This window comes from Nipponia nippon, unplaced genomic scaffold (genome assembly GCF_047370975.1).
Source record: "Nipponia nippon isolate SJK-2023a ecotype South Korea unplaced genomic scaffold, ASM4737097v1 scaffold_17, whole genome shotgun sequence".
Taxonomy (NCBI): domain Eukaryota; kingdom Metazoa; phylum Chordata; class Aves; order Pelecaniformes; family Threskiornithidae; genus Nipponia; species Nipponia nippon.
In genome coordinates, this window is record NW_028262333.1 from 2741818 (window position 1) to 2766645 (window position 24828).

Here is a 24828-nt window from a genome sequence, read left to right on the forward strand (position 1 = left end):
GTAGTAATAAACACTCTATTTGGAGAGCTTCACCTTAGGGAAACAGCAGATACAGAAACACTGTGTACAGGGGAAGGCAAAACTGTCGGTACGCAGACAGGAGCGACACACCGGACTGGGCAGGGCTGGAAATGGATCCCTCTTGGTGTCGATGCATAGCACATCTAGCGGGCACCTGCCCTGGCACAGCGGGCCGAGAGCTAAGCAGCAGAGATCGGAGTTGGAGGCCATCCAGGGCTACCAGGCGCACAATGCTTCCTTCAGTTCGTCGCAATTTTCTGCTCATTGATCAGCTCGCAGGGTTTAAAAGGACTCCCTCTGTAGCAGGAGACTAAGGTCAGACCTCAGCAGCGGAGCAAGGCTGGAAAACGTTAGGAAGGCGAACCCAGACCAGCGGGAGCCTGTCCTAAGGGAAGATGGCAGATTCTGTGCAGGGTGAAGAAAAACAAAGCTCGTGCACAGCCCGGAGTGGGGAAGGGAAGGCCCTCGCTCCAAGCACCGAGATTAGCAACCAGCTCTCTCTCCCCTTGCTTAACCCGACCAGATTTTGGACACACCAGATTTTGGAATTGCCTCCACAGCCCGGCTCTCAGCCCCGCGAAGGCGTCAGCTGCTCTGCTGGCACACAACGCTGGGAGCCAAGGGCCCCGGACCACCCTCCGGCAGCTGCTGTGGCCACGCAACGGGAGGCAGCAGCTTGGCTCAGCCCAGCCTGGCAGCGCGGCATGCCCGCGGCCGTCACCCATGCTCCTGCCAGCCCCACGGAGCCCCACCAGCCAGGGGAGTCCTCGGAGGGGCCACATCCACATCCTTCTGCCCCGTGGAAGAAAACCAGTGGGACGTTTGCCACGGACTAGCAAAGCCTCAGCTCCACGAAGGCGCTGATGCTGGGACAAAGCCGCGGGGTGCCTGACTCGGGGCGCTGGCACTGAACACGAGGCCAGCCCAAGGCACACGGCTCTTGCGGCGGGCTAGCGGAGAACAGGCAATGCCTTAGCTTAAGGCAAAACATCTAAAGAACTCGTCCAAAAACACACAGCAGTCTCAGATGCCTGCCCTTCCTTCTGGGGCCTTTTCTAACCAATCTAGTACATTAGCACCATGAAGAGACCATCAGTCTTAATTTCCAAATTTGAAATATAGAACATCCCTTTTCCAGGATGATACAAATGCGTAAGAACTTTGAAAAGAGGGGTTGGGCGAGTAGTGTCTGATGAAGGACTAACAAAGGCAGGTTTCCAAAGGATTTGGAGCTTTTCAGTCAGCTAACGATTTGACCAAGTTATACTACAGTTCTCTGCTGCATCTAGATTTATTCCCTCTCTTTTCCCTTAAAGCCCTCCTTCCCCAGAGTATTTTGGTGGCAGTAGGGAAAAAGCTGCACTTCCATGCAGGCCCCGACACAATTAGAGACGAACTCACCCTGCTCTACCTTCCTCTGCTGACCGCATTCAGATCTTGGAGATCTCCACTGCTGCCAAGTTTGGCTGAGATTGGTTTAGGTCACAGGGGGTAAAGACACACACGGTGAATGATCACGTACACCTGTTTCCATAGGAAACCAGGCTAAACAGTTACTTCCTTCCACGTGGAAATCCTCAGAGCCGAGGGCTGAGGAGAGCCAGGAGCTCTGACCCCTCTCGCAGCCCTCCGCTCCCACCAGCAGCGGTTTGCACACCACGAGTTGTAACTACTTCTTAGACAGACCCAAACAACCCAGCTCCGGCACCAAGGGCTGCGGTGCGGCGAAAGGCTCTGACGGCAATCAGTGGCTCATGCAATTCTGCACACAAACCTGACCGGAGGAGGCATGGGAAGAGACGCCACGCTGATTATTCCCTATTTTAGGCCTGGATAAAGCCAGACAACCGGCATAGTGTCCCATCCACGCTGCGTAAGTGCTGCTCCCTACGGTCTAGGAGTTCTCCTCCAACAAAAGCCACCTCCGAGCATGGGATGCCGGCCCTCCAGGTGCAGGAATCCGTTATTTGCTCCGGTGAAGGAGGAGGTGGCCGCTACCAGCCTGTTGCCAAACCCTCCTTATACCAGATACACACTTCCTCTCACACCGCACCCACCTTCACAGGAAGCAATTACACAATGAAAACTACTCTAAGGGAGTGAAGTATTTGCTGTCTAGCAAGTCTCTTCCAGCTGGATCCTTTTCCTGACAGATTCAGTCCCCGTTCTGCTCGACGGGTGCATACAGGAGGGTAGGGCTTTGCTTATCCAGAGGGATAATGAAACCATTGTGGGCTGGCAAAGGATGTGCGTTCTTGGGCCACCAACAACTCCAAGAACAGTGCTGCAACTTGCTCTAGAAGTCTTGGCTGAAATAACTGTAGCCTCCCGGGGCAGTTGACTCTTCCCGGACATACTGCTGTGGTGGGAACGGTCCGACAACCGGCACTGCTCCTGGCATCCTGGACATCGAAGGGAGAGAGAGGAAGAGAAGGAAAAAAAAGTCAGAAGTGCCCTGAAATCTGCCAGCTGCAATCACTGCTCAGCAGGCATGGCTGTCAGCGGAGCAACAGCCTACTGCAGCCAAGTCAACACCTTGCCAAAAAAGCTTCCAAGTGCATCCTTGCCCTCCGTGCGCGTGTGTAAACAGACGCCTTTAGCGTGGCAGAATTAGCTATTGCACAGCTCAAGGACTGTGAGAGAGCTTCCATTACAAAGCAAGCATCCTGGCTCTCTTCAGAAGCAGGCCTGGAACAGGACTGAGCGGCTGAATCCAGAAGCAGCTTTCTGAAAGGGAGTTGTGTGGTTGCAAACGCTCGGACAACATCCATGTCCTTAACGGGAACATTTATGTGTGTGTGTTGGGAGCATACTCAACGTTATCTATCTAGAACGGGATACTTGCTGTTCACTGATCCGGTTGTGCCGTTCAAGAGCCGGAACTTTTCTGGAATGACGGATGGAGCATGCGTCTTCCAATCGAGTACTCCAGGGAGCCAAGGGGCCATGGGGCTGTTATTCCACAGACAGGCAACAAGGGATCCTAATTTTCCTCCTGGCCTCTCTGGGAAACGTGGCTAGGAGTCTGTCCTCACTTCAGGCAGGGTTCCCTAATACCTCTCTCTTGTAAGAAGCTCCCTAACCAACCCAGGCTCATTACTGATCCCCTTTTATCAAAGGCTTTGAAATTAGAGATCTGAACTTTGTCAGTGTCCAGAACAAGTATTTTTGGTATTAATCACCTGGCAGCCTAAATTTTTTTGATTAATAATATATGCAGGGGATGCCATTATTTAACTCACCAGCTGTGAGAGTGAGGTCAGGAATATAGTCTAGGTTTCTGCAGCGTGCTGACTACATGCCAAATTTTAAGACAAGCAACCCCAAGAGAGATTAGAATGGGAAGCAGATCTCCACTGAGCCAGACTTTAATTAAATTAAATTGTTAGAGAAACGGTGTTAAATGGGTGTCAGGCTGGACCCGCTCACTGCAAAGGTCCACACTGAGCTGAACCATCGAGAACCAAAAGCGACTGCAGGGCGCTTGTACTTCAGCAGCATCCCGGAGGCGTCTGCAGAGGGAGCTGCCGAAGGGAGTCGGCTTCAGGACAAACAGCGCAAGCTTGCACAAACCCTGCTGCTCCCCTTACACGTCAGCTGGAAGTACGCATTCAAAACTACGTTTTAAGTCATATTTAAGCCATCAATTTGAACAGCGAGGCTGGAAACACGCTTAGATAAGAACGTTACTTACTGATTCTTGTGTTTGAAGCCACTGATGTGAGCTTGGTACTGCTCTATGGAGTTCAGTACTATGTTACATGTGCTGCAGGGGTACCCCTTCCCGGCTGAAACAGACATCAATGTTAGCACACACAGCTAGCCAACAACTTGGTGCCTGAGGTAGAAACAAGTGAGATAATCAATCACTTGATGTGTTAAACAATCGCTAAACAAAGACAAATAACAAGTTAATAGCCTGACCAGGAGGGGAGGTCGCAGAATCCCACTACCCCACCACGTATCGGTCAGTCACTGCGAGGGAATCACTAAGCCAGAAAAGCTTTCCGGGTCAGAACATGGGTTTGCTTATCTCTGAAAAGAAAGACGCATTTCCTATGAACAGTTCACAATATCAGACATAGTAAAAGTCTCAGCATTAGGACACCAAACCTGATGCTATACTGCCTTTGCAACTCCATTTCTCTCCCAAATTCCCACTTCTCCTTCATTTCATAACAGAAAATGAGGGAGATACTTAATTTGTAAGCTTTCAATAAAAAAAAAAAAGCAGCCAGAGGAGATTACACACAATGTCCAGTTCCACAATGCAGCATTCTGCTAAGCCTTGCTGAGGTGCCAACTGAGAATATTAAGCTCTATCCTCAAGCAGTTTGGTTACAGTCAGCGTATCAGTTAACTGCAAAAAAAAAAAAAAGTTTCCAACAATAGTTGTAGCAGACAGATCAATGGTTTTGTGTAACACGACAACTCCAGCTGGAATGAAAGTTCGGGAGGTCACAGGTACCAAACAGGCAAGCACGGCAGCACAGCTTGGCACAGGAGTCTCTTAACGGGGGAAAATCCTGGCAGTTGTCCTCGAGACATTAAGCGCTCCTGAATTTTGGCTCGCTGGGGAAGGGCTCTGCCTGGGAGTCTCACAAAGAAAACATTTCCTTAAGGTGAAAGAGGAGACTCAGGGGTGCAGAGCAGCGCAATCACTGAGTGAGAAGCACAACACATGATATAGCAGGCATTTCCCCACCCGGCTGCTGCGCCTCAGAGAGATTTCAGACTCTACCGGGCTGTTCAACACCCAAAACAGAGCTGGACCTGGGTGGGAAAGGCCAGAGGAGCGGTTACAGCCCTTACATCTGCCTCCCTGCACGACTGAGGTCAAGAGCTCTCTGTTGCAAATCCGGCAAACGAGTGTGTGCACAAAGTTGTCTGAACGGCACTCCTGCACCCCAAACCGGTGGTTCCTAGAGGAACTTTTAGCAGACAAACACCTCAGTGTTGCGCTGTGAAGAACACATCTTTACCTGCTGCCAGCCAGATCCCAGCAGAGAGAAGTTTAGGGACAGGCATGGCTGTTAACACACAGAGACAGGCAAAGAGAGCGCGAGAAAACATCCCTGACCGCAGCCCATCACATCCGAGCAGCCCCCGATGACAGCCCAGGCTCTGAAACCTTGCCTGACCAGTCTAAGTGCCGTGGAGCTGTGGATGTGGGCACTCCGGTTCTGCCGGCACTTCGCAGGAGACATCGCTCACGCTGCCCACCTACCCAGCCTGCCAGGGCTGGGGCTCCTGCCACTGTCAGCGCCTGAATCACACTGAAGTGGAACCATTCATCAGGCCCCACTAATTAGGTAAAGAGCAGATGGGTAACGCTAGATACCAAGCACCTTTTCCATCTCCCACACGACTACGCAATGTGGGAGAGAATATTACTTGGATAATTGAGCCTCATTTCTCATAAGTGCTACCGGTATCTAAAGGTGGCCTGCAAAGAATTAGAATAATTAATCTTCTGCTTGTGTGGGTTTTTACGACAGAGAAAGAAGCCCTTGAAGACGATTTTAAGATGATTTGTCTGCTTATTATTTACCTCAAGCATCCAGCAGGTACTAGACTTCCTGGTCCAACAGAAGGCTGCTGGGAGGAACAAGGGAGTTTACTGTGAGCTCCGAATGCTTGCACTGGACTCCAAAGGCTTTCATCATGTAGAAGTGCTCATAAGCAGCAGATCATAAACCAAATGAGTTTTAACTGTCTGCCTAAAGTTCCCCCTTAATAGCTCTTCTTTTTTTTTTCCCCACATTGCTGCTTGCTCCAGAGAGAGTTGCATTAGTTCATCGGATGGAAGTGCCCACACAGAGGCAGAAAGGCATTCCGGGAGAAATCTCTCTGGCTTTCATGTGCTTTGAAGCAGCAGGTGCAGTTGAACCCATTTCTTCCATCTTTGGCTAGTCCCCTCTGAAGACGTTTTTTAAGCATCAAACGCCACTTTTATCTTTCCATTTTGGATGCAATCCACCTAGCTAGAAACAGTACCGGCCAAAATCCCTGGATTATCCGCACAGAGAATAAGAAGTACATGCCCCCGATTAGACAACATTGCAAAACACAACCCAAAGCTTGTCACAAGCAGTTACAGTCTAAAACCTCTCTTGCTGCCAGGGGGTTACAACATCAACCAAATCAATCTTAGGGTGTATAATCAAGATCCCCATCACGAGCAATTCTCCCCTGCTCCCTCGGCACGGACTCTCTCGTCCAAAGACCTGTCAGACACATACTGTCCCTCTCCCACCCTGCTCTTCAGCTATTTATTACCTCGCCTGCTGAGAACTCACCCATGAAGGATGATGCCGGTGCATCGGGGGTTCGGCCGTAGTGTGCCATCAGCTTGTGTTTGGTCTCCTGCTTTCTGTGCTTCTTGCCTACATAATGCTGTTTTGCCATAAGGGGGTTGTTGAAAGTGGCATGGCAGAGGCTACAGAACTTGTCTGGGTCAGTAATGTCCTTGTTCTCTTCGTTAGAAGACACAGTAGAGGTCGGGGGAGTGGCAGGATGTTTCTGTGGGGGCACCGCTTCTGTAGGGTGAATCCAAACTCTTGGTCAGTCACAGAACTCAGGTAAAAACCAGTCATTTTATTTCCCCAAAACACACATTAAAAAAAAATAACCCACTACACCTAAAACCCAAACCTAGACAGAGAACGGAAGACACCTAGATAAATTCACGTGGCTCCTACCTCTTCCCTTAACACTGCAGAATTGAAAGTCGTGTGGTAAGACAAGTCAGAGTAGGCCAGAAAAACTTTCAAGGTTAAAAAAAAACCCAACAGATTTGTGTATTTCTCCTTAGTGGCGTTCACATAAGCACGGCCGTATTCAAGAAACACTGGACATGAATGAGCTTCCACCTAGTATTATCATCACCCAGCTAGAACACGGGTACAAGCCCCTGCGCAGCAAAGGCAAGCAGGTTTCTGGAAACCGTGCAGCTGCAGGATTTGATCCTGAACCGAAGTCCTGAGGAATCTTGCCTGAGGAATAGCACGAATGGGACTAGGTCCCATGGAGTGGACCCACACAGAGAAGCAGTTCTCCCATCTGATGGAGAAACCTGCACCCTCTCATTATAGAATCACAGAATCGTTTAGGTTGGAAAAGAGCTTTAAGATCATCGAGTCCAACCACTAACCCAGCACTGCCAAGGCCACCACTAAACCATGTCCCCAAGCACCACATCTCCCCAGCTTTTAAATCCCTCCAGGGATGGGGACTCAGCCCCTGCCCTGGGCAGCCTGGGCCAGGGCCTGACAGCCCCTTGGGGGAAGAAGTTTTTCCTAAAATTATAGAGTACCAAAGACCAGAGAGCTCCTCTCATGCCAAAATGACAGGTACGCACCAGACTACTCGTGCGTGCATCCACCCCTTCCCGACGGCTCCTCTCATACCCAAAAGCAAGGGCTTCAAAGAACAAAAACATCCCACAGACCACCCTGACCCCGGAGGTGGCTTCGCTGCGCACACACAACCTAGCAAAGCCACGAAGACACCCCGGGACGGACAGTTTCTAAAGCCTGGAAGATCCCAGCTCAGAGCTAGCGCAAGCTGCCATCCTCAGGTGTACTCAAAGGCTGTGTTTTCCCTCTGTCCTGACTGGCTACAGCACCCCAGGCTCTCGGCTGCCCCCACCCGCCCTGGACAGAGGGTCTCCCTCGCCACCCACTGGGCCTTTCTGTCTGCTAGCAAAGGGATGGGACACACAGGCAGCTGCACCAGGTCGGACCCGAGGTCTCCCTGGACCGTATCCCATCATGAGAGCAGCCAACGGCAGGTGCCGTGGGAAAAACACAAGCTCAGGACAAGCACATACTGATGCTTCCCAGCTATACTCTCCCACTCCCCAGCTATCTGCAGCTCACAGGTCCATGAACCTCAGAGGCTACATCTTTGTAGTTGAGCAGCCCTGATGAATTTGCTGTATCAGAGTTTCACCAGTCACTTCGGTCTCTGTAAGCTTTTAGCGAGCATCATATCCTGTGACAGGCATTTCTACAGCTTAACATCACATTCCCTGAAGGGCCACTCTCTCCAAGTCCCTGCACACAAGGACGAGTACAACACTGCTGCAAGCTGCATTTCTCCCGAATAAAGCAAAACAAACAAAAAAACCCACGCAACTTTTAGCCAATGCCAGCCCACCGAGCAGGCTGCTGAGAGAGGCCGCGTCTCCAGAGGTGCACTGCTGGCTTACTCTGTTTCACAGTAAAGGGTACGCACATCCTCACAAGAGCTTACGCTTGGGGTCCAATGAACCCCTCAGCTTTTTTATTGCTTGAACAGCCCCCCGGTACAACACGAAGACGCTGCAGACAGTCATACCTTCCACTTTGGGGGACTGCTGCTTCATGTTCTTGGCATGAGTCTTGCCCAGGTAGTGAGATGTTGCCACGGCCGGAGAAGAAAAGGTCATGTTGCAGATGGGACAACACTTGTTCCTGTCTTCCCCACTGCTGCTTTCCTGCTTGCTGTCCTGTGCACAGAGAATCGCAGAGCGGCTGAGGTTGGGAGGGACCTCTGCAGGTCACCTCGTCCAACCTTCTTGTTACGAGAAGAAACACTAAGGCCTGGGGGTCTCAGAAAACAAGGTAATCAGAGACATTTGGGTGTTCGGTTGAAGAAGTGTGACTGAGTAGGACTTTCACGATGGAGCGTCCTCCTTCACTGGAGAGGGTTCTTGCACCAGATTACTTTTTTTTAATCTGTTAGTGAACCACTCCAGGCAAAGGGGCAGCCCTGGCCCGTATGGGCTAAGGACAAGGTTAAGTGTGTGGCTGCCAGAATTGGAACAGGCAGCCTTTTACCCTGCAAGGTGCGAACTGAGCAACACAAACATCGTTATCAGCTGGGTCATCTGCAACACGATGCCGGCGGAGCAGGCAGCAGCAGTCATTTCTAAGCCTAACACTATGCGCGAAGGCATCCGCCTTTATCCCTCGCCCTCCCCCCCCCCCCCCCGCCGCAAATGTTGGAGAGTTAGGGATTAAAGCTGAATCAATCATAAAAGTAGAATCTGTTTCCCAAATGAGTCACGGGGCAGACAGATGGCCAAGTGGAACGTGGTGCCTTTACTGACCAACAGGCTCCCGCTACCGGCCGAGGAAACCTAAATAGGTAAAAAAAGGATCGCTCTGGAAAGAGAATTCCAGTAGACGGTCAACCCAACGTGCTCTCCGTGACGGTAAAGGTTATACAATGGTATTCTTGACAAGTTGTCCCTCCTATTCACTTTTCCCTGTCCTTTCGAGCAAGACTATCAATAAAAGGCAACCTCTGTTTGTTTAAACGGGGAGGACGTACTCACGGAGGCTGTTTAAATGGGAAGGGCAGCAGGAACTGTGCTCGCTGAGACAAGGCCAGGCGACGTACCTGCCATCGAGCTCTCACAACGCCCTTTCCGAGAGCGTTTTCTTCATTTATTTAGAATCACAGAATCACTTAGGTTGGAAAAGAGCTTTAAGATCATCGAGTCCAACCGTTAACCCAGCACTGCCAAGCCCACCACTAAACCATGTCCCTAAGCACCACATCTACACATCTTTTAAATACCTCCAGGGACAGGGACTCAGCCCCTGCCCTGGGCAGCCTGGGCCAGGGCCTGACAGCCCTTTGGGGGAAGAAGTTTTTTCTAATATCCAACCCAAACCTGCCCTGGCGCAGCTTGAGGCCGTTTCCTCCCACCCTATCGTCCCAGCGGGTCCCGCTGGGTGGTATTTAGCCCTGAAGGGCTCGACGCTCTCCTCTCACCTGCTTCGCGTCCAGCCTCATCTTCTTGCCGTGGGCGAGCTCCTCTCCGCCGTGGATGGACAGGTACCGCCGCACCTTGTTGGCGTGCTTCTTGCTCTGGAGAAAACGGAGAGAAACCCGCCCGCCCCACCGCTCAGCACCCCGCCGTGCCCGGGAACGGGCGACCACGGCGGCTCCCCGCTCCCCTTACCTGGTAGTGGGCCAACCTCTGGGACTCGGAGATGAGCAGGGCGCTGCACACCTTGCACTGGGCCTCGGTGAAGATGTGCCCGTTCTCCCGGATCAGCCGATCCACTGCGGGGAAGGGGAGCACAACCGGCGGCGTCAGCGGCCCGCACCAGGCCTCGCTGCACCTCACGGAGCCCGGCCGTTGTCCCCCCGCCTCCTCACCTGCCTCCTTGCCCACCGGCAGCCCCGCGGCGTCCCCGTTGCTACCCGCCCCGTCCGCCATCGCCGCCCACCCTCCGGCTTCCCGCCGCTCTCGCGAGAGCCCCCGTGCCTAGCAACGGCGGGGCGGCCTCCCGCGAGAGCGCCGCGCGCCCGCACGTGCCGGCGAAGGGGGGCGGGGGGGGGGGGGGGGGGAGAAGGCGGCGGCCATGTCGGTTGTGGGCAGAGCGGCGGGGACCGGCGGCTCCTCGGGCCCGCTTGCCGGTTCTCCGGCTTTGTGGGCGTTTAAACGGCACAGCGGTTGCTGCGGTGACGGCGTTAAGCGTAGGGGGTAACTTGTAAGGCACCGAGGCTCCCCACGCCACGCTCGCTTCCTCCTGGGGAACCAGCGCCTGCTGCCCTGCCCGCAGTGCCCAGCACTGGGCTGAGAAAATGGCGACAGCGCCGGCGCCTCACGACGCGGCGCCGGGGCTCGCCGGTCCCTCAGCACCGGGCCCGCCGCCCGCCCGGCCGCGACATGGCGCCGCCGGTTCCTCGCTCCGCCGGCCACGTGACGCGCCGCGAAGCCGCCGCCGCCATTTTGGGTGAGGGCAATGAGGCCTCCGCCGCCAACTTGAGTGCGGGTGAGAGACCCGCCGACCGGGACCGGGGCCGGCGCGGCCCGGCCCGGCGGGGAGGCAGCGGTGCCGCCGCCGCCGCCGCCTGTCGCCGCGCCAGCAGGGCGGCCCGGCCCGGCCCGGCCCGCGGGAGACCGGGGCCTGGTGAGTACCTGTGCCCCGCGGGGCCTGCAGCACCGGGGCCCAACTGCCGCGGGGCTCCCGGGGCCGGGCTCCGAACCGCTCCGGCCCGGGGCCGTCTCCTCCTCCCCGGGGGTGGGGGGGGATCCCGGGACTGACCCCCGGGGCCGTTCCCCGGCCCCTTCCCCCGGGGCAGCTCCGGGGCTGCCCCCCCCCGGCCTGCCCACCGGCCCCCTGCCCCGGCCGAGCCGGGGACCGGCCCTCAGCGCCAGCCCTGTCCCCGGGGAGGAAGGGGCAGCCGGTATCATTCTCCTCAAGGGCCGTTCCCCGGTCCCTCGTCCCGGAGGGGAGCCTGGTACTGTGCCCCTTCCCCTGGGGGCACCCTGGGACTCCTCTCCCAGCGCAGCCCCCTGGGGAGGGCACCCCAAAACCGACCCCCGAGCTCTGCCCTGGCCCCGTCCCCCCAGGCTGGGCCCTGGGGCCAGCTCCTGCCCCTCCTCTCTCCCCCTGCCAGGGCTGGCTCCCTCTCTACCTCTCCTGGTGCAGCCCCAGCACGCTCCCCTTGATTTACCCCACCGATGGCTGATCCCCTTCCTCCCAAATTCACCCCCATCCCTCCTGGGACCCCCATGCTTCCTCCCCAGGGTGACACTTGTTGAGTAGCCCTGACCCTGTCCTTGTCTCCCTGCAGAGCCCTCCGTGCCCGAGAGCGGTGGGTTGGGAAGGGGACGGGAGGACCTGGGATGGGTGCTGGGGAGAGGGATGCTCTCCCCCGACACAGGGCCTGTCCTTGGAGGAGGGAGAGGTGTTGCGTGGGGGACACGCTTGGGCTGGGCTAGAGGGAAGCTGAGCAGTGAGCATCTCCCGCAGAGCTCAGCGGCGTTTGCATGTGCACAGCGCTTGGGCGTGCATGGCCTCTGCAGTCCCTATGTCCCTCCTCATGAACAGCCAGCTCTATAAGCAGATAAATCCTGTAAACAATTCCTCTCCCCCCCGCGGCGCTGCGAGCCCTCGTGTCCTGCCGGTCGCAGAGCATCAGCTGGGCCCTGCGTGCCGGGTCGAGCCGAGGGTCCGGGGATGATATTTCCAAGGAGGTGTGCGGTGCTGACCTGCCTGAGCGCGGAGCTGCTTCGCCGTGCTGCCGGGGAGCGTCGTGCCTCTTCTTCCTGAGGTGGGGGGAGTTGTTTACAAAGCGACAGCCTGTGTCTCAAACGGCTCAGAAACTCATCCGGGGATGAGAGTCATTCATTTTTGGCTTCATTTTCAAGCATTTTTCAAGCTGTCACAGCTTGGCAGGTCTGTAGCTGCAGTGTCAAGATTTAGAATTATTCTGTCGGTAATTGCTTTCTGATTCATCAAAATGATAGATGAGAGGGAAAATGACAAATAATCACAAGTTGGGGATCTTCAAGGATATCCCTAAAAATGTGACTGGAGAAGCGTGGCATGTGCGAGTCCCTTGTCAGGAGGTCACCTTTGCTGTCAGAGCATTTACAAAGAAATTCTCTTAAATTCAGAGTTAGAAAAAAAGCCTGGATAACTGGAAAATGAGTCCATGAGCCAAACTGCAAAGGTAGTTTTGGATAATTCAGTCTTTGGCCTTTTTTCCTGAGCCTGAAAGCAGGTATCATCACCTCGGGTACTAGCAACTGTCCTTTCCAAGAGTGCTGAAAGCAAAATACAGCTTCTGTGCTTAACTTCCCTACCTGAAGAGGGGGGGTGTGCTCTGATGCGTGTTTTCTTCCCTCAGCTATACCAGCTTGTCTAATAAAAGCTATTACCGCTCTGCTACTCATAGCCTCAGACTAGCACAGCTACGAGTGATCTCTTACTTGTCTTGTTCCCTTAGTTACGTTTACAGAGACTGTCTTTGCCACAAGTCCCTTCGTTTTGAGAAGCGTTGTGGGAGTTGTGTGGTTACATCTCTTAAATCTTTTTTTTTTTTTCCCCCTTTCCTTTGAATGTTGAAGGTAGGTGACTCATCATAACTCCAGCTGATATTTCTCAGTGATCTCTTATTTAGCACAGTGCATCAAGCAGAAGATGTATCGCAGAGTCAGAGGAGAGCTGGTGATACCAGCGTGGATTTAAAAAAGAAAAAAGACAGCGTGGCAGTTGCTTTTTGCTGTTTGCTTTTGTTTCGGTGGTAAAAAGGTTTACAGGCTGTCTCTCCAAAACCAGAGCGACCCTGCGTAGGCTCACGCACTGGAGGCACAGGCCTCTCCAGTGCTCCTCCCCATCGTCATGCCAAAACGCCTGGCTGTGTAAGTGGTTTTTTTTTTCCGATAAGGGAGTGTTCCCCACCGCGACGGACGCCCTTTGTGGGGGCAGTTCTCGGCAGCTGGGTGTGAGGCTTGGCTCATCTCTCCGCGCAGAGGGCGAAGGCACCGTTTGGAGTAAAAGATACAAAATGGAGAAAGTATAATGAGGTTATTCCAACGAGAGCTGAGTTCAGCTCAGCTGGAGCAGAACAGCTTTGTTTTGCAAGAGCCAGTGGTTTTCCAAAAGCAGTGCTTGTTTTTTATTTCCCCTTCCAAAACAGACAAACGTTTGTGGACTGCAGTGGTGGTTGCGGTCGCTTCTGGAGCTGTGCATGCCTTTAGTACAATATTCTGCCTTCAGAGGGCTCAGCAAACCTTCAGTGCAAACCGTGACTCACCAGGATAATCATCTTTTGTCTCTAGGCCTGAGTGTGCATGTATTTGCAGAGGAAGGGAGGCAGAGAGGCTAAGGGAGCTTTGGAAGGCTGCAGATGGTAGGAAGGGAATGCATGTATTTCTCTCTCAGCCTCACCTTGCTGCCTCGGACTGTAGATGGAGCAGTGCACTGCTGTTCAGCACTGACGAGGGTTTTGAACTTCTTGCTCATTAGTATTTCTACACACAGCGGCTGCTTGCAATTTTGCGGTGTTACAGAGGAGGGTTTGGCTCTGTATTGGGTAATGTAGGGTCTTTGTTGCATCTTCTCTTACTCTTATTTTAGATCTAAGCAGCACATTTGAGCTATTTCAGTGATCTTGAAGGAAGGCGGAATGATCCTGTGGAAGGACACTGGTCTGGGAACCGGCCAACTTGACTTGCCTTTCCAGCTCTGCCGTTCTCTGGTGTGTAACAAGGGGCTTGTTGCTTAACTGCTCTGCACATGTTGAATTCTAACTTAAACAAGGCTGATCGTGCTCAGCCTGCTGTGTAAGGCTTTTTTAGATCACAGCTCAGGAAGCGCCAAATGTTGTTGTCGAGTTACTTGCCGAATGGCAAATGTAGACAGGAAAGGGTGGTTTAACTCTGTGTGCCGTCCCGCTGCTCCTTCCCCGAGATCTCTTCCTGATCCTCTCCTCTGAGTCCTTTTTGATCAAAGCAGCTAACACTTTGTGTGCATCTCTCTCCAATAGTCTATGGGCTGGCGAGGAAAGGGAGATGCTGAAGTACTAGCTTGCATTGTGTGGGCACCTGCCCTCAATTGTGCTGTTCATAGAGCACTCGGGTTTGCACTAATAACGCTCAGCAGGTTCCTCCCTGCTTGTCAAGTGCCTTCTTTAATATGAATGGTTCGGGCATGTCTGCGCAGAGGACTTCCGCAGGCTGATGCTCATTGAGAAATCCAGGCTGCGAGATAAACCCGTTGTCTTGTTTCCAACCTGCCTACTGCCATTGCCTGCGTTTTCCCTTTTTGTAGGGCTGGTGCAGCCTTCCACAGAGCTGCTGTGCTGAGAGGAAAACAGCAGCCTTTGAGGAACATGCCTTTCCCCTCTTGTTTTGTTGAATATAAAAGCTGACAAATGGCTGTGCTGTGATGGCTGCTTCTTCTGGCATGCGAGTTTTGATCCGCTGCCACGGCCGGGTTTGTTCTGCAGCGGGATGGTGAAGGTGTGGGGCCGAGGAGGGGAAGCTCGGGGTTGTGTTGGAGGGCGGGAGACCTGCTGTGAAGTGATGCTGTGGAGCAGTTTGCTGAGGGGCTTGAACAGGAGAAGCTAAGAGAAAAACCTCTTTGCTTTGGAGCAAGGGCACCGAGAGTGGCTTTGGTCTGTGTTGCTGTTCCCCTGAAACCCCTTTTTAGCAATCTGCTATAATAAAGTATTCTTAACTAGATGAGTGGTGACTAGTACATGTGGCTCCCAGTAACGCTAAATCCTCTGTGCTTTGTAATAAGGTTCTAATGCCTGGGGTATTTTGCCTAAAAATAGCAAAAAAAGGATGACTGTTAGCGGAAATCTAAATCAGAAGGAAACAAATGGCTTTTAATCTTTCCCTCTGTTTCAGAGTGAAGGATGCCGAGGAAGAAGAAGCCCACAGAGGGCCTGGACTCTCGAGGTCAGGATGGGGAGGAAGAGGAGGAAGAGAAGAGGAACCCAGCTAACGCCAAGAAGAAGCGCACTTTTGTGGATGCGTTTATTGTTATATCTGACAGCGATGGAGAGGTCAGTGATCGGCTTGTGGTGTCCAGAGCCTGTGCGGGGCCCTGCTGTTGCAGGAGAGTGCCCGAGCATCCCACGCCGTACGTGCCGGGGTCAGGCTTTGCACAGAGGGTATTGTGCCGTTCCTTTTCTTACATATGAGATGAATCAAATCCTATTTGACTAGGAAATGAATGGTGTGCTTCGTGAGGGTGAGTTATGAGTCTGGGATTTGATAACCAAATCCTCTCAGAACTGAATTTGAAACGTAATTTGAAAGTAACCTTTCCTCAATCCCTTTACAAATCTTTTTTTCATAATTTTTATTTGATTGATTTCCAGCTAAACCATAGAAACATGATTCTGTATTATGTGCAAATAGATAAGAAAATGATTCAGAACACAGGCTTGCGAGTAGCTCAGACACAGCTGGTGTCTGGTAAACTGATTCTGAGTTACAGAAGCCTGAGTTTTTAACCCACTTCCATAGGGAGTAAAGGTGAACTGCGGTGTGGGTGCGCCTGGCTAAGACATAACGGCTCGCGTCGGTGATCCCTAGCATCATCTTGCAAACATCAGCCTTACTCGGAAAGATTGAAATGTCTGTGTCTGTTACGCTGGCGTTGGGTTGAGTGCGGGAACTCCCTCTTGGGGGAGACCCAGAGCCCTGAGAATCTGTCCTCAACTTCGTGAGGTACATGAGAGGAAATTATTAGAATCAATTTTTTATGTATGACTGTTAAGGCTTTGCTCTGTCTTGCCGGTGACTGGGGATCCTAAGCTGCTTTCTGTAATTCCACCATTTTCAAAAGCATTTCAGTTCACTCTGAAGCTGTAGATCTTAAATCAAGTCCCTTTTGCTCCCATATCTGCAGCGTGCTTCTCTACAATAAGGCGATTATCATGTGAGGAGGGGAAAAGCACTAGAAATAAACAGTAAGAAGCTGTAGGGCAAATGATATTGGATGTTTTTTCTTCACATTGTCTGCGTTCTTTCCCATTGGGAAATTCCCTGAAAGAAGTGGAACATATGGCAGTAATAGTTCAGTGGGGTTAAACCCTTAGCTCTGCAATATGCTAAGTTAACTTCAGATGTCTGCTGCATCGCTGGCCTTTATTGTGAAACCTATGAGGAAAAAAGAAATCAGCAGCTATAAGAGCTGCTGCAGTACATAAAAGATCAAGACCTGTTATTGTCTGCAATTATTCATCTCAATGTGCACGTATGTGAAAAAGAGGAAACAAACGTCTCTTAAAACACATCTATAAAAAGGTTAGGCTCCCTGACTGTTCTGTAAGTTTGTCTATAAACAATAAATTCTGATGGCATAATCGGTCATATTACAGAAAAGGATATGCTCAGAGAGGCCGTTAAGGAGCCAATTAGGTTCTGTTTAAGTGACAACAGTTCAGTCAGCTGAATGAGTGGATTTATTCAGTTCAGTCTCTTTCTTTCTGTGAGTAATCAGCTTCCAGATCCAGTGCCACAGTCTCTTGTCGTGTTGTTTTCTGCAAAATCAAACCCCAAAATGTGATTTACTCGGGATCTCAAAAAAATAACTGTCTGGCTTCTGTAACTGTCTCGGCTCTTCAGTGTACATCAAGTTGAATTTCAATTTCGAACCTTGTAACTGTTGTTCTTGCTCTAGTAAGACCTTGTTATGTGTTCAAGAAGAGGTGTGGGAAGCTCAGATCAATAGCAATTTTAGAGAACAATACATTCTCAATTAATCTTGCATCTGTTAGGACATGGTTCCGTATGAATCAAAAGCTACAAGGACAATTTGGGCATCATTGATTCGATGGCTTTCTTCCTTGGCAGTCTCTTGGCAGGTATCTATAGAACAAGTCCCTAGTTCTGCTTCCAGACCAGCAGATCTTGTAGCAGCTGCACCTGGAAAGCCTCCAGCTTCTCACTTTTGATGATCTTTGGCAGACTGCCTCTCCCAGGAATTTTTCAGTCATGCTGGATTATCAAGCTCATCCATGTTATTTTGCCAAGTTTTCTTTCTTTGCTCATGTCTATGCTGTGGCATCTGCAGAGCTGCATCAGAAGGAATTTTTCTGGACATGGGGCTTTCTGATCTCTGCTGTATATAATCCTGGATTCAGGAAACATTTCTCTTTTTTTGGGAAGGGTCAGACGAAATAAGAACGGTCTCTCTGGCTTTGTGGAAACGAGAGGAGATGACCTTCTCTGTGCAGACTGTGTCTCCGAAACACAGACATGACGGATGAGCAAAGTGGTTCCTGTCTCCCCTGACTGTTTAAATCCTGCGGGGAACTGGTTGCCTATGCCAGAAGATGGGTGATCATTTACAAATACACAGTATTTCAAACAGTGCCCAAGAAAGCTCTCTCCAAGCATAGCAACTCCTGGTCTGTCTCATGAGCCTCCTTCTTGAATTGGGCTGTGGCTAAAGACTCTTTGACCCCCAAGGTCTTCTGAAGCCATGTCTGGAAGGTGATTGTCACCCGGCAGGAGGCCTGGCCAAGCATGAGCATTGAGCACAGCCAGAGGCCCAGGAGTTGGGTTCACCTGTTTGATCTGCAGCCTTGATCCCGAAATGCTGCTGCTCTGCTGTGGGACCTTTCAGAAGGATCCGTTTTTCCTGGGTAGATCCTTTGGGAGCTTTGAGAGTACCTGCCTCCACTCGTAGAGTTTGCACCAAGTCTCGCAGGCTCTTTCTGCCAGATTCATCAGCTCTGCCAGCCCTTGGGGAACGTGACAAGACTCCAGGGTGACAGTGCCATCTATTTCTGCGTGGCATCCAGGGCCTGTCTTCCCTTTGGTGTGGAACATCCCTTTGCTTGCGTATTCCTGTATTTGGAGATACTCGCAATCTGGATAAATAGCAGCGTGTGTTGATGTTCCAGATCAGATGTTGGTTCTGGTGGGAAGAGGGAGGTGTGTTTGGGCATCGACCCATCCACCGCCCTGTCCTGTTCTCCATCAACTGTGGCAGTGGGCACTGCTCTTGGGACCAAGCATGGCCTGAGGGACATCTTGCTATGGAGAAGATGGTGCTGGAAATGTCACAGCTAGGACGGCAGTGCCCGCCTCGCACCGCTGACCAGCCGAGCGAAGCAGAGCCACGTGGGAGCATCGCTGCAGCGCCCCGCTGTCCCCACGGGCTCTGCTGTGGTACCGAGGGACCTGGTGCCTCCAGTTCCCAGAGGAAAAGGCGACGCGAGTGTGCTCCCAAGGAGGCTCGGCGGCTCTGCTGCGCTCGCCCCTCGGAAATCAGATTGGTCTGAATCCAGGCTCCTCGCAGCCCGGTAAAAGCCCTTTTTTCTACAGAGGCCTCCCTCCCGTGTGTCAGGAACTACGCGTCTGGCACGAACCCCGTTGCGTCTCGTTGTTCAAGTCTCCACTTCCAGCAGGTTTGTTCTAATGAGCTGAAAGACAGAGCAGAGCTGAAACAGATTCTGAACTCAAGTCAGAGACTAATAAAGTAGGGTGTGATATTAATTTCAGCAGCAGCCTTGGCTAGGGCCAAACGTGGCACTTCCAACATCTAATTGGCTTTTAAAAATAAATTAGTCTGGTTTTCATCTGCATATTTCCCATGCAGGATGTGTGGTGTTTGGCTGTGCCCTATTATTCGATGGTCCCAACTGCTGTTGAGCAGTAAAATTACCCAGACCTTTTGCCTTTGCAGTCTGCGCTGTTAGCTATGGAGACATTCTTCTGTAGCCTTTCCTTCCCTGAGTCAGTAGAAGCTGATTTCTGTGGTTTATGCTGTGGATTCGAGGGAGCAGGATGTGGGAGGTTGGCTACTGGCTTCCATTTACGGGCTTTTAGAAGCGAGCGGAGCTGTATCTGTTTCTGCTGGCAGAGTCAGGTTCTCTTAAGTATGTGCAAAAGCATTTTTAAAATGGGAATTTGATTTCCTGCTGTCTGGTGAAACCAAGCAGGTTAAAAAACCAAGGAAGAATAGTGGCTGCCTTCCACTAAATATGTAGGGAAATTTGGAAACACGTCTTTTTCTTGATCTGTGTACAATGCTGACAGTGAAATTGCTCATAAGAGAGCATCATAAATTAAACTGCAGAGCCTGACACACAGGAAGAGAATTTTGGATTCCTTCTGGCCATTACGCTTTAAATTGACGGCAAAGGAGGAGAGACGCTATCCAGGCTGGCACCGAGCAGAGGTGTGCAGTTCCCACCTCGCCTCCGCTATAATAATTAGTTTCCCCTGGAAGTTGTGTGTTGGAGATGACCTTGTAACTAAGAGTATTGGCTGCAGTTTGGGAATATTTTAATTGATTAAGATTATTTTTGGACTAGTGATCTTATTAGAAAGGCGGTTGGTTGAGTGGCCCCTTGAGTTCCTATTATCCTTGTAGACAGATGAGCATTAAAAGGTTGGGTCAGAAAGAGCAAGCCCTGTTGTCTTCCCTGAATTTTCTTGGCCCCTTCTGTTTCTACCATCCGTGCCTGCATTTATGCAGAGCACTCCGGGGCCTGTGGGGCTCTCTCCCAGCAGAGGTACAAACAGCCATAAATCCTAATTAAAAGGTATGTTTTATTTTCTGGGTTTAAAAATAAAGAAGATTTAAGAATTCTCGGAATTGAGATGTGTGTGTATATTTTGGCCCATCAGGATTAATTGGATTTGCTTCAGCGGTTCACTGTACCGTGGCTGTTCGGCAGAACGCTGCTAAGCAATTTAAACATCTTTCTCAAATGTATGAGGTTCGTACAACACGTGTCCTGCAATAATTTTGCTCCTGCCACTGTTGTAAATGTCGAGATTCTTCAGGACCCAGCACGGGGAACCGAAGCACGTACTGGGCTGCGCGGTGAAACCGGGCAGCCCGCCCGGCACCGGGCATGCCGTTCCCCTCCAAGCCCCAGAGCTGTTTGAGCCCCGTCTCGTCCTGTGGTGCACATCGTAAACGTGTGTCTCCGTGCGCAGAGCAGACGCTGGCAGCCGTGTAAAGTTTGGTGTGCTCATAAATCACATCCGTGACCTGGAAGAGAGCTGCAGATGAGAGTGTCAGGGTTGACCTTCCGGCAAGTGCAAGAGTGATGAGGGGAAGATTGATGCCTAGAGAGAAGAGCTGGGGATTTACAGAGCCTGCTAGGATTAAATTGCCCCTGTCTTAAGCTGGAGTAGGTTTAGCACTGTTAGACAGGGCTTTGGGGGCGAGCGGGAGAGCAGTTGCTTAACCTCATCCAGCGTATAATCCTGGTGTGATCCTGATACCATCCCACAAACCATTCCCTGCTCCCTTAGGTGTGAACCGCCCGCAAGGTGAGCACGGGGCTGCTGCTGCAGACCGAGGCAGGGCAACTCGGAGCAGGAGAACCTGTGGCTTAGGGAAAACTGGGGAAGGGCGACATGCCAGGGCCCTGGAAGAGAGAGGATTTCACCTGCTAAGCGTGAGCTAGGCAGGCTCAGAAGCAGAGAGCATCCATCTTCTAGCAATAGAGAACCTGGCTGTGCAGGAGCCTTTTGGAGACACAGGGGCAGCTCTCAGGAACGAGGCCCCAAAACCAGGCTGGGTGGGGAAGGGAGGAATCAGTCAAAGGAAAAAAAACCCTTAGGTGCGAGTGTGAGTGTGTGTGGGGACTTGCTGAGCCTGATTGCTGCCTTGTTGTGAGCTGATTCTTAAATCAGTGGAAGCGAGGACTGGCGTAGGTATTAGGGCATGTAAAAGCTGTAATGTATTAAGGTTTCAGGAAACCACTTAATAGTATGTCTTGCAAAATCTTAGTTGGATAAATAATTCAATTTGGTCTAGATAGTAACATTCCTGGATTGAAATCCTGCTAAAAGACTGTCAGGAAAAGCTGGTGATGAACAGAAGAGAGGCTCATTTGGGGGAGATGTAAAGCTGAGGCCAAGAGGATCAATATTAGGTCTGTGTGTGTTTTAACATCCTCATTAATGATCTGTAAGAGGGAGCAAGTGGTGTATATACATTAATAAAATCTACAGTTAACACTAAAGCTGGAGATGTCTTGAACAAAACTCAGCGTAGAGGTGCAGTCCAAAGGACTTCACAGGTTCAAAAGCACGGGCAACGGACAGCAGAAATAGCTTACGCTTGAAAATAAGCAGTGTAGCCATTTGCATTAAAGTAGCCCAAGCCACATGCCCCATCCTGGAGCCCCGTTCCTGGCGCAGGAGGTGGCAAGAGGCACAAGCGTGTGGCCAGTTTGCCGTGAGTCTCATGGAGGGCGAACCCAACTGCAGCTGTAGACGGAGCCCTGTGATCCCCCTTCCAGGCCAGGCGTGGGCCTCTGCCTGAAACACGGGCTTTGATGCTAATCCTACCTGATTTAGAGAGACAAATTGGAAGGGGTCCAGCGCCAGCCCTCGGTAACGTGTACGCCCTCGCTTAAGCCGTTAGGACAGCAACTTGCATAAATGTGTACCAATTAAGTCCGCGCCCGTTCTTGTTGCAGTCGGTGCGCTTAAAGCAGCAAGCGCTTAGGTTGTTTGCCTGGGTATTATTGCGGGAGGCCTCGAGATGACAAATTTCTGAAGTATTCAACCTTCAAAAATTAAACGCTTGTGGTGATACAATAAGAGAATAGCACCAGGAGTAAGTAGAGCTGGCTCTCCTGCCCTCGAGGCGCGTTAGCGGGTCCCCAAAAATGGTTAGGATTCTTGTTTTGGTCAGCTAAAATCATCTGGGCAGAGTACTAGAAGCTGGATGGCAGGAAACAGTCCTGGCTTACAGGTGTGCGATGGTCGGTTATAAAAAGGTTTTGTTTTTCTGTTTTGAGTGCTTACAAATACCCATGTTTTAGCAAGGCCAAACAAATTCTCTCTAAAATCATGGGCAGCAGGTGCAGTGCATGGTGGTGACTGGCATGAAGTCTATTGTCTCTCCTACTTCTCTGTTTATGTTAGTCTGTAACTCTTTTTGCTCGTTATGCTTATCACACAGCTTTTAATAGTTACAAAATGTGCTTGAATTATGTTTGAAATTCAAATTTCACACAAATAGAGGCTTGTTCGTGAACCAGTGTTTGTGTCTGAGTAGTGGGGGGAAGGGGCTGGTAGTATTTCGTACATATTGTATGCACTCACCATATTTTTTTCCATTACAGCAGGAGTCAAAGGAAGAGACTGGATTGCAAAAGAAGAGGACAAAACAGCAGCTGGATAGAACGAAGTTTGCTGCTAAAAGAAAAATTGCACGTAGGTCTCGATTGTGGGGCTGGGGAAGTAGACTGGTGCTGAGCTGCTTCTGCTGTTTGTGTTAGAGATTATTTCCCTGGCAGAAAGGCTGCGGCATGGCTGGGGATGCACAGCTCTCGGAGAAGACCCTTCCCAGGGGTAAAATTTGCCTTTCTGAATAGGCAGACTGTCACTTGTTTGCTCCCCAGGTGGCATGTGCGCAGACTGGTATGCTTCCAAAATAAGTGTGCGAGGGTGTCGGTACCTCGCTGGGTTTCAAAATGGGCTGAAGCTGATCTGAAAGCACTGTCAGTCACAAACTGCTTTCCCGTTCTGGCCCCTCTGCTGCTGTCTTTCCCTGAAACGTCATGATGCTCTGACCCGGCAGTCGCAGCCTAGGAAAGATTTGAGTCGCAGCTGACAGTTCTCTGAAATCATCGTCTCATAGCGCGGGGGCAGCCGGAGAAGCCAGCAACGTTGGGCATCATAAGGAAGGGTGTTAAGAACAAGAGATTTGTTTTACGTCATGTTGCTGTTATATAAAGCGTTGGTGCACCCACATCGACGGCGCTGTGTGCGGTTCTGGTCTCTGCGTCTTAAGGACACGGTGGAGTTAGGGGACATCGGGAGGAGGGCGAGCCAAGCCATCGAGGGGAGGGAGCAGCTGCCTTAGGAGCAGCGACTGGAAAGCCTGGGGCTGCTCCGTTAGGAGAGGCAGGTGGGATCAAAGTTCACATCAGGAAGGCAGTGCCTCAGCTGAACACGGAGCTGTTGTTTACCAGATCCTACAGCCAGGGCGCAGTTGGTGGAAATAGCAGGAGATAGACGGGTTTAAAACGGGTGAAGGAAAGTAACGCTTCCCACAGCACGTAGTGAACCGCTGGAAGTTTTTTGTCTTGGGAAGTTGTAAAGGGGACAGTACCAGCAGCTTTAATAAGGGATTAAATGCGTTCGTGGACAATAAACAGATGCTGAAGGGAACAGGCTGGGGTGTTCCCGCTCATATTTGCAAACAGCGTTTCTGAATGCCGGGGATGTACAAGCAGAAGGGACCACTGTGCACGGCCAGGCTCGCCTGTACTCCCCGTGCAGCACCACGTGTTACAGCGGCCAGGCGGGTGGACCGTTGCTCTGCCCCAGCGGATCCGCTCTGTGAGGCAGCGGTCCATCGAGCATGTTAAATTCAGAACGTTTTAAAATGGGAGAGATGTTGTCTCCTGCAAAACCCAAAGCAATCACTGAACAAAATGGAGCACGCCGGTGCTCTGCAAGCAGCAGCAGTTGGGCTTGTCAGTCCTCAGAGGGTTTGTGTGAATTAAATTGTTTTTAATAGAGGCCTAAGGCCATAGCGTGAAACAGCCTGGCTCTTTGTGGGAGTTGAAACCCACTGTGCATGTCCTGTATCGAACAAGTAAGATAGCAAAGTCAGAGATGGGGGAAGAGTTCTTTTTTTTTTTTTTTTCTTTTCTTTTCTTTTTCTTCTTCCAAAAGAAACAGAACACAAAATAAAAGCTGAACCCCTCCTTGGAGATGCCGTTAAAATGTGACCAAACGTATGGTGCTAAGAACAGGGAGCTGCTGATGTTGGATGTCCTCGTTGCGTCGTTGAGCGCGCCGGGGTTTCGGGAGCTGGTGCTGCAGGAGAGGTGTTCAGTGTGCTCCAGAAAATCTGCGGGAGACAGGGCCGGCTCGCTAGCCATTGTATAATGGAGGAGTTTTGCTGTGTTTCTAGATATTGAAATTCTTGATAATAGTTTTTTTTCTCTTCCTGGGGCAAAAGCTGCCTTTCTTTTTAGCGTGCGTGTCTGCCTCCTCGAAGCGCAGGAGGTTGGGGGTGCCCAGCGCCGCTCGGTCGGAGAGCGGTCGCTTGTTTAAGCACGTGTGATGGTGGGGCTGTTCTCTCCTTTATGGGAAGCTATAATTAGATTTTTGGTGTTTGCTTTTAGGCAAATTAAGATTTGAAGTAGTAATTATTTTTCTCAGTGTCTTTAAATAAATTCTTGGAATTGCAAGGCAAATTGGTCTTTTGTAAAGATTCGGCGCTTCTGGGTAGAGCAAGTTCTTTCTCCTCACAACTGGAAAATTTCAGATATTTGCAGGCTCTGGTTATAAAGCGTATCCTCCCATTTTTGCTTTGTTGTGGTTTTATTCATTTTAACCTAAAGCCATAACTAAAATATATCTATGACGTTTCATCCTGACAGGATAAATGGAAATACAAAACCTAAAGAAGTCTCTCTCTCTTTTTCCGGAGGAAGTCAGTGCTTTAAAGCACATTTGAATGTTGTTACTGTAATTGCACTTTGGATATGTGGAAATACTGAGATCCCGCATTTCCATTATTTTTGAGTAAATCTCTTATTAGTAAGTGTTAGAACTACAAC

General features: G+C 51.1%; 2 protein-coding genes across 27 annotated transcripts in view; one reads left to right on the forward strand and one right to left on the reverse strand.

The window, feature by feature from the left end:
* Nucleotide 1: 1 nt before the first annotated feature.
* On the reverse strand, nucleotides 2-10362 carry ZNF346 (zinc finger protein 346). Of its 9 annotated transcripts, none has more exons than XR_015703871.1 (8): nucleotides 10177-10362; nucleotides 9977-10080; nucleotides 9787-9882; nucleotides 8362-8512; nucleotides 6321-6560; nucleotides 5573-5616; nucleotides 3716-3809; nucleotides 2-2423 (listed from the first exon to the last, which is right to left on the reverse strand). XR_015703871.1 is itself a non-coding variant. In XM_009472210.2 (7 exons), exons 1-7 carry the CDS (start codon nucleotides 10235-10237, stop codon nucleotides 2318-2320), a joined length of 852 nt encoding a protein of 283 aa, XP_009470485.2. In that variant the 5' UTR covers nucleotides 10238-10362; the 3' UTR covers nucleotides 2-2317. The 9 variants fall into 9 exon arrangements, 4 of the variants coding, with proteins under 4 accessions (XP_009470485.2, XP_087609961.1, XP_087609960.1 ...); XR_015703869.1 differs by having other exon boundaries at nucleotides 3716-3859; XR_015703870.1 differs by having other exon boundaries at nucleotides 5573-5619.
* A 411-nt stretch (nucleotides 10363-10773) lies between these two features.
* UIMC1 (ubiquitin interaction motif containing 1) overlaps nucleotides 10774-24828 on the forward strand; it is a 39008-nt gene continuing 24953 nt past the window's right edge. For 8 of the 18 annotated variants that reach the window (XR_015703867.1, XR_015703866.1, XM_087753812.1 and 5 more), the window contains exons 1-3: nucleotides 10774-10934; nucleotides 15170-15327; nucleotides 22375-22465. Coding sequence is in view for 12 of the 18 variants with exons in the window: in XM_087753812.1 (XP_087609938.1) it covers nucleotides 15178-15327; nucleotides 22375-22465 (241 nt within the window). In the remaining 6 variants the exon portion in view is untranslated. Of the gene's footprint in view, nucleotides 10935-11846; nucleotides 12082-13892; nucleotides 14014-15169; nucleotides 15328-15793; nucleotides 15998-17125; nucleotides 18688-22374; nucleotides 22466-24828 lie in introns of those variants that run through there. The other 10 variants (XM_087753825.1, XM_087753816.1, XM_087753813.1 and 7 more) reach the window with 9 other exon arrangements.